General features: G+C 40.9%; 1 protein-coding gene across 2 annotated transcripts in view; it reads left to right on the top strand.

Annotated features, from left to right (window-relative positions):
* The window catches only part of NAA35 (N(alpha)-acetyltransferase 35, NatC auxiliary subunit), an 88,469-nt gene that overhangs the window by 196 nt on the left and 78,795 nt on the right, over positions 1-9,478 (top strand). Inside the window, exons 1-2 of one of the 2 annotated variants that reach the window (XM_010840044.1) lie at positions 7-216; positions 623-751. In XM_010840044.1, coding sequence (XP_010838346.1) covers positions 135-216; positions 623-751 — 211 coding nt within the window. In that variant the 5' untranslated portion in view covers positions 7-134. Of the gene's footprint in view, positions 1-6; positions 217-622; positions 752-9,478 lie in introns of those variants that run through there. The other variant, XM_010840045.1, reaches the window with a different exon arrangement.

Genomic DNA, 9,478 nt, shown 5'->3' with positions numbered 1-9,478 from the left:
CCTCGCGCGCGACGACAGCCCTGTCCTTGCTTCCGTGCCCGTGGAGCCGGGGCCCGGCCGGGCTGACCCGTTTGGGGCGGGTCCCCTCTTTAGGTGCTCCCCCTCCCTGGGCCGGCGGTAAGCTCCCTCGCGCAATGCCCCCACCCCCACCCCCGAGACAGGCTGTGCGGGGGTCTGGCCGGCTCAGGAGAGGTTCTCCCTGTGAGCTCCGGGCAGGTGAGGGACCATCTTGACTTGAGTAGTTGCTGCATGGGGTCTTGGACTTCGAGAGGGGACCTTGAAGAGTGCCTTGTTGTGTGGCCAGTGTTAAAAGTTGGAACTCTGGAGGTGGTTCTTTTTGGGCCGCTGGTGGGATGGTTTGTGATTTTACTTCTCAAGTAGGCACACTGATTAGGAGTCCTGGTAGGTGATGGGCTATTTATTATTAAATGAGCAGCAGCAGTATTAGTTAACGTGAGATTTAATTGCATTAAGGTAGTTTTTCACAGAGCTATCCTCAAACTCAGAAGATCTCTGCTTCAACAGTTTAGTAAGAGTTTCATCCAATACTTAAACATAGTTTGCAAATACTCTTGCCCTGAAAGCTGCATCGTCTCTCTTAACGATAATATTAATTTTATAGGCGTAATGGTTATGAAAGCTTCTGTAGAAGATGATGATTCAGGATGGGAGCTCGGTATACCAGAAAAGATGGAAAAAAGCAACACAAACTGGGTGGACATAACCCAAGATTTTGAAGAAGCTTGTCGAGGTGAGTTTGAATTTTTGAATTAGAAGTTCAAAATTTGGGAAAGGGTATAATAAAAATGTGGATTGTGATCTTTAAACTATCTCAATAAATGGAAAAAATAATCAACATGTAAGTGTGGTTTATTGCGTTACCACACTTATTCATTCTCTATCCTCTGATTTTAACTTTCATTTAAAACCAGTTTTTATAGATATTGCATTAAATACAGATGTTGAGGCAGTTTCATCTGTTAACATTTTCTAACTTTAACAGGTTAGCGTGCACATAGCAATAATTTCAAATTGGAAATACAAATTCTGTCGCCCTAAAGATGGGAGTATTATTGTATATTTGAGGTTTGAAAATAATTGGATCATGTCATTCTCTGCTTGAGATCCTCCAGTGGCTTCCTGTTGCATGTAGAATAAAATTCACACTTGTTCCCTACGGCCTATATGATCTGGTGCTTGCCTCAGACCTTTTGTACCACTGCTCCATTAGGCTCATTATGTTAGTCATGAGGTCCTTATCTCATTAAATACACCAAGGTTGTGTCCATAGGTCTTCAGGTGGCTGGCTCCTTCCTGACCACTTAAATGTTACCATTCCAGTGAGCTCTCAAAACAGCCAACCTAAGCAGATTTATCCCCTCATTCTCTTCTGTCCAACTCCACCCTAGTTGAATCCCAGTTTATTTTCTTTGTAGTACTTATCTACTGTGAGAAACTATCATTTTCAATTATTGTTTACTGTTAGCCTTACCCACTCAAACAATAAGGTCTGTGAGTGCAGAAATTATCCTAGTACACAGAACAGTGCCTGGCACTTAATAAGTTCAGTAAATGCTTATGTATAAATGACTGGAGCGGAAAGAGCCTTGAAGAAGGAGAGAAGGAAAATAAGAGAAAAGAACAAATGGTAGAGGGCTTGAACTTTAAGAGGATGGGATGGGATCAAGAACATTGTAGAGAAATTAACCTCAGAGAATGAATGGTAAGATGGTGAAGATTACACGTGTGTTTCTAAGTGGGCAGGGAGGAATGGTGGGGGGATTCACACATGATGGCTTCTATTTTCTTAGTAAACAGAGGGTTGGACTTTTAGTGAAGGTGTGTATTTAGAATAGTGCTCTTAAGAGAAGTAAAGACTTGGAACTACAGATGAAAGGGAGCCAGGTGAATATAATCAGAGGCATACATCCTCTGATTTATATGGCATAATGTGCTTACTCTTCAACTGTTTTGAAATACATGTCCAGTTAAAGTACACCTAAGTGAGATAGTGGAAAAAACATTAGACTGAGAGTTGGGTGACTGCACATATATGTTTGTCTAAGGGAGAGAGAAATGTAAATTACAATGTAGCTTTTGTGCTCAGTGTTCTTCCACTAGTAAGTGGATCCCACCTATAATCTTACACTGATTTTAAGTGATGTGTATTAGAGGACTATCATTATGAACCTAAATAAGAAGGGTTTTATGAAGTAAATATGGCCTGAGTTACTTCCCTGGTGGCTTAGACAGTAAAGCGTCTGCCTGCAATGCAGGAGACCTCAGTTCGATCCCTGGGTTGGGAAGATACCCTGCAGAAGGAAATGGCAATCCACTCTAGTACTCTTGCCTGGAAAATTCCATGGACTGAGGAGCCTGGTAGGCTACAGTCCATGGGGTCGCAAAGAGTTGGACACAACTGAGTGACTTCACTATCACGTGCCCTGAGTTGGCTGTGAAGGAGTGGTCAAGATTCTGTTAAGTGAATGTGAGGAAATTACTCTAAACTGAGATTTTTATGTTTAAGGAACAGTGAATAACTCTGCTTCTGGGAAGGAACCTTGAGTAGGACATGTGGTTTAATACCTGCTTCAGTGTTGATTGAGAGAGGGTGGCATTTTATTTTGTTACCAGCATCAAACTATCCTATTAATTCCCCCATAATTAGCCCTTGTACTGTCTCCGGTGGCTCAAATGAGAGGTATACTTCTTGCAACTAAAAAGTTGACATAGAATTAAACTTGAGTATGATTTTAGGACTAAAGGCTATTAGCAGTCTTTAGTCCATGGTATTAATAATTTGTTTAACTGTTGCAGTGGCTTCTCTTTGGTAATAGTGTGATGGCATTTGGCTTGACTTTTGTGATTCAGGGGGTGGTGGGGAGTACTGTAAAATACCCTGTCTACTGATGACAGCATTTTTCACGTACGTTTCTACTTATTCTTTTAGTGGCTCTCTAAAATCCTCAAATTCTAACTTTAATTATTTCTTTTATTTCCTATTGGTCAAATGGCACATTCCTACCACATTTCCTATAATTGACATTGAGTCTTTTTTTTCTTTTCCAAAGTATTTTGAATGTATAGTGCCATCACTATTTATGTAATATATGTAATATATCATTTGTCTAAATAACACCTCTGAGCTTTGCTTCTCTGGGAAATCTTGCCTAATTCAAACCATGTCATTTTGTTACCGTAAAGCCTTTGTTCTTTATTTCTATTTTGTTGTCTATACTTAGGCACTTTCTGAATTACAAAGTCACAACTTAGAAATTTCACTTAAACATAAAGATCATAAAAAATACACTGCTGCTGCAGCTTCTGACTGCAAGATTCCTTTCCACACTCGTTCTGGAGAGCCAGCAACCTCTCCTGGAATGATGACACCATCACTCGTCTAGAGCTCAGAGGTAATCCAGAGTCAGCTATCATAACTTTCATTCTTTTTAAATTCTAGTTTAGGAGGATATGGGCCCATCCTCTCACTTATTTTCTTTTCTCTTTGATGACTTAGTTCATTCTTCCATCAATCTTTATAACAGATTTCACTGTTTAGGTTGGCTTCCCTAGTGTCTCAGATGGTAAAGAATCTGCTTGCTATGCAGGAGACCTGCGTTTGATCTCTGGGTTGGGAAGATCCCCTTGAGAAGTAAATGGCAACATACTGCAGTATTTTTGCCTGGAGAATTCCATGGATGGGCAGCCTGGCGGGCTATAGTTAATGGGGTTGTGAAAAGTTGGACACAACTGAACAACTTAACACTTTTACTTTCATCACTGTTCAGGACTCCCCTTATCCATCCAGTTTCTTTAGGTCTTGCCTAGTACTTTCAGAAAACTTGTTGTTTTCGGTTCCCTCATTTAAAATCTAGGATGCTTTGGATGGGAGGGGAAGGAGGGGAGTTTGGGGGAGAATGGATACGTGTATATTTGTGGCTGAGTCCCTTGCTGTTCACCTGAAACTATCACGATGTTGTAAATCGTCTACACCCCAATACAAAAAGTTAAAAGAAAAAATCTAGGATGCTTAAGCCTCTTAACTTCTCTTTCTGTTCTGTCTTCTCGTACCCAGAACAATATGTTTGTTTGTAAGAATAAATGATATTCTAAGGCCATGTTTCTTCATATCCAGAGACTATCTGGATCTTGTACTTAAAAGTTTGAGAACCTGTGTTATATGTGAGTGATTGCCTGGAACCAGCAGAATTATGAACACAAGCACTGGTACTGTAGCAGTACTTGATTATGTTATCATCTGTTCGGTTTGGAATTTGTTTCTGTAATCTTCTAAACAGTCACAACAAACTGAAAGATTCTGAAAGAGATGGGAATACCAGACCACCTTACCTGCCTCCAAAGAAACCTGTTTACAGGTCAAGAAGCAACAGTTAAAACTGGACATGGAACAACAGACTGGTTCAAAATTGGGAAAGGAGTACGTCAAAGCTATATGTTGTCAACTTGCTTATTTAACTTACATCATGCGAAATATCAGACTGGATGAAGCATAAACCGGAATCAAGATTGCAAGGAGACATACCAATAGCCTCAGATATGCAGATGACACCACCCTTAGGGCTGAAAGTGAAGAACTAAAGAGCTTCTTAATGAAAGTTAAAGAGGAGAGTGAAAAAGTTGGCTTAAAACTCAACATTGAAAAAACTAAGGTCATAGAATCCGGTCTATCACTTCATGGCAAATAGATGGGGAAACAATGGAAACAGTGCAGATAGTGACTGCAGCCATGAAATTAAAAGAGGCTTGCTCCTTGGAAGAAACAGACATTACTTTGCCGACAAAGGTCCATGTAGTCAAAGCTATGGTTTTTCCAGTAGTCATGTATGGATGTCAGAGTTGAACCATAAAGAAAGCTGAGTGCCAAAGAATTGATGCTTTTGAACTGTTGTGTTGGAGAAGAGGAGATCCAACCTGTCAATCCTAAAGGAAATCAGTCTTGAATATTCATTGTAAGGACTAATGCTGAAGCTCCAATACTTCGTCCACCTGATGTGAAGAACTGACTCACGAGAAAAGACCCTGATGCTGGGAAAGATAGAAGGCAGGAGAAGAAAAAAACGACAGGATGAGATGGATGGTATCACCAACTTGGACATTAGTTTGAGCAAGCTCCAGGAATTGGTGATGGACAGGAAAGCCTGGTGTGCTGCAGTCCATGGGGTTGCAAAGAGTCAGACACGACTGAGTGACTAAACTGAACTGATTATTTTAAAAAGATTGCCATTGAACTGATTACATAGCATTTAACAATTATTATAAAAGAAGTATAGATTTTTGATAAAACTTTAATGGACTTTCACTCCACTCCCTCAATTCATGAACCCTGGTTTCAGAATCATTATTCTATGTGTTTGCTGCTTGTTGGAACCATTTAATTCTAGGAGAAAAAAGTTGAACAGAAATTCTCCTGGTGAAAGATCAGGGCAGCCTATAAAATATTTCTGAAGTGATTTTGGTTTGGGAAATGAATTATGTTTTCTGTGTTCCATACTATTAAGAATGTGTTTAGTGGTGGGTCATGGGTTTGCTGAGCAGCACTGGTAATTGTGGAGCACTCTTGTTCTCCACCAGGGGTGATTTTTGCCCTGGAGGGGACATTTGCCAATGTCTTGAGACATGCTTGGTTAGTCACATAACCCACTCCAGTATTCTTGCCTGGAAAATTCCATGGACAGAGGAACCTGGCAGGCTGCAATCCATGGGGTCACACAGCGTTGGGTATGACTGAGCACAGCATCACACAGCACAACTAGTGCGTACACATTAAGGATGCGGCTAATCATGTGATGCACAGAATAGCCCCACAGAAAAGTAATTTTTCTGCCCAAAGTACCAACAGTGCCGCTTAGTGCACTCTGTTTAGATTACTTTCAAGAATATTTAGCTATTTAATCTCTTTGACGTTGGATTTTTTAAAGGAAAGGAGCCTATGGATGTCATAAGACCAACAACTAGCATTTAAATAGCACGCAGTAGAAAGGAATGGGAGCTTTGTTGCATTTTAAAGGCTCTTTTTACTAGATTTCCCTGTTAATCTTGTATTGCGTATCCTGCTTTATGTTAGGAGCCTTGGTCAATAGAAAAGATGTCCTCAGAAGTCACCACTTTCCCCCTTTTAACTGGTTATTTTAGTAATCATGATCCTAAATAGCATGCTTTTATTGCTATTTCTTGATACCCCCATTCCCCTTTGGGCATTGTGGATTTCACACCCCCCCCCCCATGTAGTTATAGCTATGCAAATATTATTCATAGCTGAGCCAAAAAGTAAAATTGTTCCTTTTCCCTTCCTACCCAGTTCTGTTTTATGCAAAAAGTGTTTGCTCAAAAGATATGTACTTTCATTAATTGTACTTTATGCTCTTCATCAATTTTCTGAATCATCTAACACATTTAGACATCCTATTGTTTTAATTCACCATAAAGAAATTTCTTTTCAAGCCTCTTACTTCTCTCCAGTCTGGATATCTTGTCTTTTATACCTGGTATAATCCTGCTGCTGCTGCTAAGTCACTTCAGTTGTGTCTGACTCTGTGCGACCCCAGAGACGGCAGCCCACCAGGCTCCCCCGTCCCTGGGATTCTCCAGGGAAGAACACTGGAGTGGGTTGCCATTTCCTTCTCCAATGCATGAAAGTGAAAAGTGAAAGTGAAGTCACTCAGTCGTGTCTGACTCTTAGCGACCCCATGGACTGCAGCCTACCAGGCTCCTCTGTCCATGGGATTTTCCAGGCAAGAGTCCTGGCGTGGGGTGCCATTGCCTTCTCCGGTATAATCCTGAGATCTTGCTTAATCATCACCCTGGCGTTTGTTACTTTTCTCCCTGGTTTTGATTAGATACCTTTATTATCTTCCTGAGTAAAGCACATGAGAGATACAGTTTTTTGAGGCTCTGAATGTCTGAAATGCCTTTGTTCTCTTCTTCCACTTTATTGATAATACATCTGGGAGTGTGTGAGAATTTTGAGGGCATTGCTCAAATGTCTGATACTCTGATTACTGAACTTTCGTATGTAACCTTTTAGAATCTTCTTTTTGTTTCTCATGTCCAGAGCTTTCACAGTGGTGTGCTTTGTTTGATGACGCTTGAGCGCTTTCACTCTGATTTTTCAGTTCTGGGGAATTTTCTTGGATTACTTTATTTCTTGTTTTTTCCGTATTCATTTTATGGAGTACTTACTTTTTGCAGTTAAATGCTCTACCACTGAGCTATAGCCCCTAGTATTTACTTTTTGGATATTGGAAGATCTGTTTATTTAATACTTTGTTGCCTGTTTTCCGTCTCTTTGTAGTTTTCCTCAATGCTATGGAGGAATGTGTTCCCCCTGCCCCCAAATCATGTGTTGAAACCTAATGCCCACACACAATATGGTGGTATTAAGAAGTGGAGCCTTTGGGAGGTACTTAGGTCATCAAAGTGGAACCCACATGACTGGGATTAATACTCCTGAGAAAGAGACACCACAGAGCCTTCCTGGTCCCTTCCACCATATGTTCAGTTCAGTTGCTCAGTCATGTCTGACTCTTTGCGATCCCATGGATTGCAGCATGCCAGGCCTCCCTGTCCATCACCAACTCCCGGAGTTTACTCAAACTCATGTCCGTTGAGTCGGTGGTGCCATCAAGCCATCTCACCCTCTGTTGTCCCCTTGTCCCACCTTCAATCTTCCACAGCATCAGGATCTTTTCCAGTGAGTCAGTTCTTCACATCAAGTGGCCAAAGTATTGGAGTTTCAGCTTCAGCCTTCCAGTGAACATTCAGGACTGATTTCAATTCTTTGACGCTCAGCTTTCTTTATAGTCCAACTCTCATATCCATACATGACTATTGGAAAAACCATAGCTTTGAGTAGGCGGACCTTTGTTGGCAAAGTAATGTCTCTGCTTTTTAATATGCTGTTTAGGTTGGTCATAGCTTTTCTGCCAAGGAGCAAGCGTCTTTTAATTTCATGGTCGTGGTCACCATCTGCAGTGATTTTGGAGCCCCCCAAAATAAAGTCAGTCACTGTTTCCACTGTTTCCCCATCTCTTTGCCATGAAGTGATGGGACCGGATACCATGATCTTTGTTTCCTGAATGTTGAGCTTTAAGTCAACTTTTTCACTCTCCTCTTTCACTTTCATCAAGAGCCTCTTTAGTTCTTCTTTGCTTTCTGCCATAGGGTGGTGTCATCTGCATATCTGAGGTTATTGAGATTTCTCCCAACAATCTTGATTCCAGCTTGTGCTTCATCCCACCCAGTGTTTCTCATGATGTACTCTGCATATAAGTTGAATAAGCACAGTGACAGTATACAGCCTTGACGTACTCCTCTCTGTATTTGGAACCAGTCTTGTTCCATGTTCAGTTCTAACTGTTGCTTCCTGACCTGCCTACAGATTTCTCAAGAGGCAGGTCAGGTGATCTGATATTCCCATCTCTTAAGAATTTTCCACAGTTTATTGTGATCCACACAGTTAAAGGCTTTGGCATAGTCAATAAAGCAGAAATAGATGTTTTTCTGGAACTCTCTTGCTTTTTTGATGATCCAGTGGATGTTGTCAGTTTGATCTCTGGTTCCTCTGCCTTTTCTAAATCCAGCTTGAACATCTGGAAGTTCACGGTTCACGTACTGTTGAAGCCTGACTTGGAGGATTTTGAGCATTACTTTACTAGCGTGTGAAATGAGTGCCAATTGTGTGGTAGTTTGAGTATCCTTTGGCATTGCCTTTCTTAGGAATTGGAATGAAAACTGACCTTTTCCAGTCCTGTGGCCACTGCTGAGTTTTCCAAATTTGCTGGCATATTGGGTGCAGCACTTTCACAGCATCATCTTTTAGGATTTGAAATAACTCAACTGGAATTCCATCACCTCCACTAGCTTTGTTCGTAGTGATGCTTTCTAAGGCCCACTTGACTTCGAATTCCAGGATGTGGCTTTAGGTGAGTGATCATTCCATCGTGATTATCTGAATCGTGAAGATCTTTTTTGCATAGTTCTTCTGTGTATTCTTGCCACCTCTTCTTAATATGTTCTGCTTCTGTTAGGTCCATACCGTTTCTGTCTTTTATCAAGCCCATCTTTGCGTGAAATGTTCCCTTGGTATCTCTTAATTTTCTTGAAGAGATCTCTAGTCTTTCCCATTCTATTGTTTTCCTCTATTTCTTTGCATTGATTGCTGAGGAAGGCTTTCTTATCTTTCCTTGCTGTTCTTTGGAACTCTGCGTTCAAATGGGTATATCTTTCCTGTTCTCCTTTGCCTTTGCTTCTCTACCATGTGAAGTTAAAAAGAAGGCCGTTTAGGAAGTGGGCCCTTTCCAGACACTGAGTCTGCTGGTTCCCTGATTTTGAACTTCCCACAGTTGAGAACCATGAGAAATAAAATTTGTTGTTAATGGGTCACCCAATATATGGTGTTTTGGTTATAGCAGCTGAATGGAGTTAAAAGACTTTGAATTTAATTTTTTTTCCCCGCTGT

Source organism: Bison bison, unplaced genomic scaffold (genome assembly GCF_000754665.1).
Source record: "Bison bison bison isolate TAMUID 2011002044 unplaced genomic scaffold, Bison_UMD1.0 scf7180017864141, whole genome shotgun sequence".
NCBI classification, from domain to species: Eukaryota; Metazoa; Chordata; class Mammalia; order Artiodactyla; family Bovidae; genus Bison; species Bison bison.
Note: the sequence above shows the minus strand (reverse complement) of the source record. Positions and strands in the feature narration are given on the sequence as shown.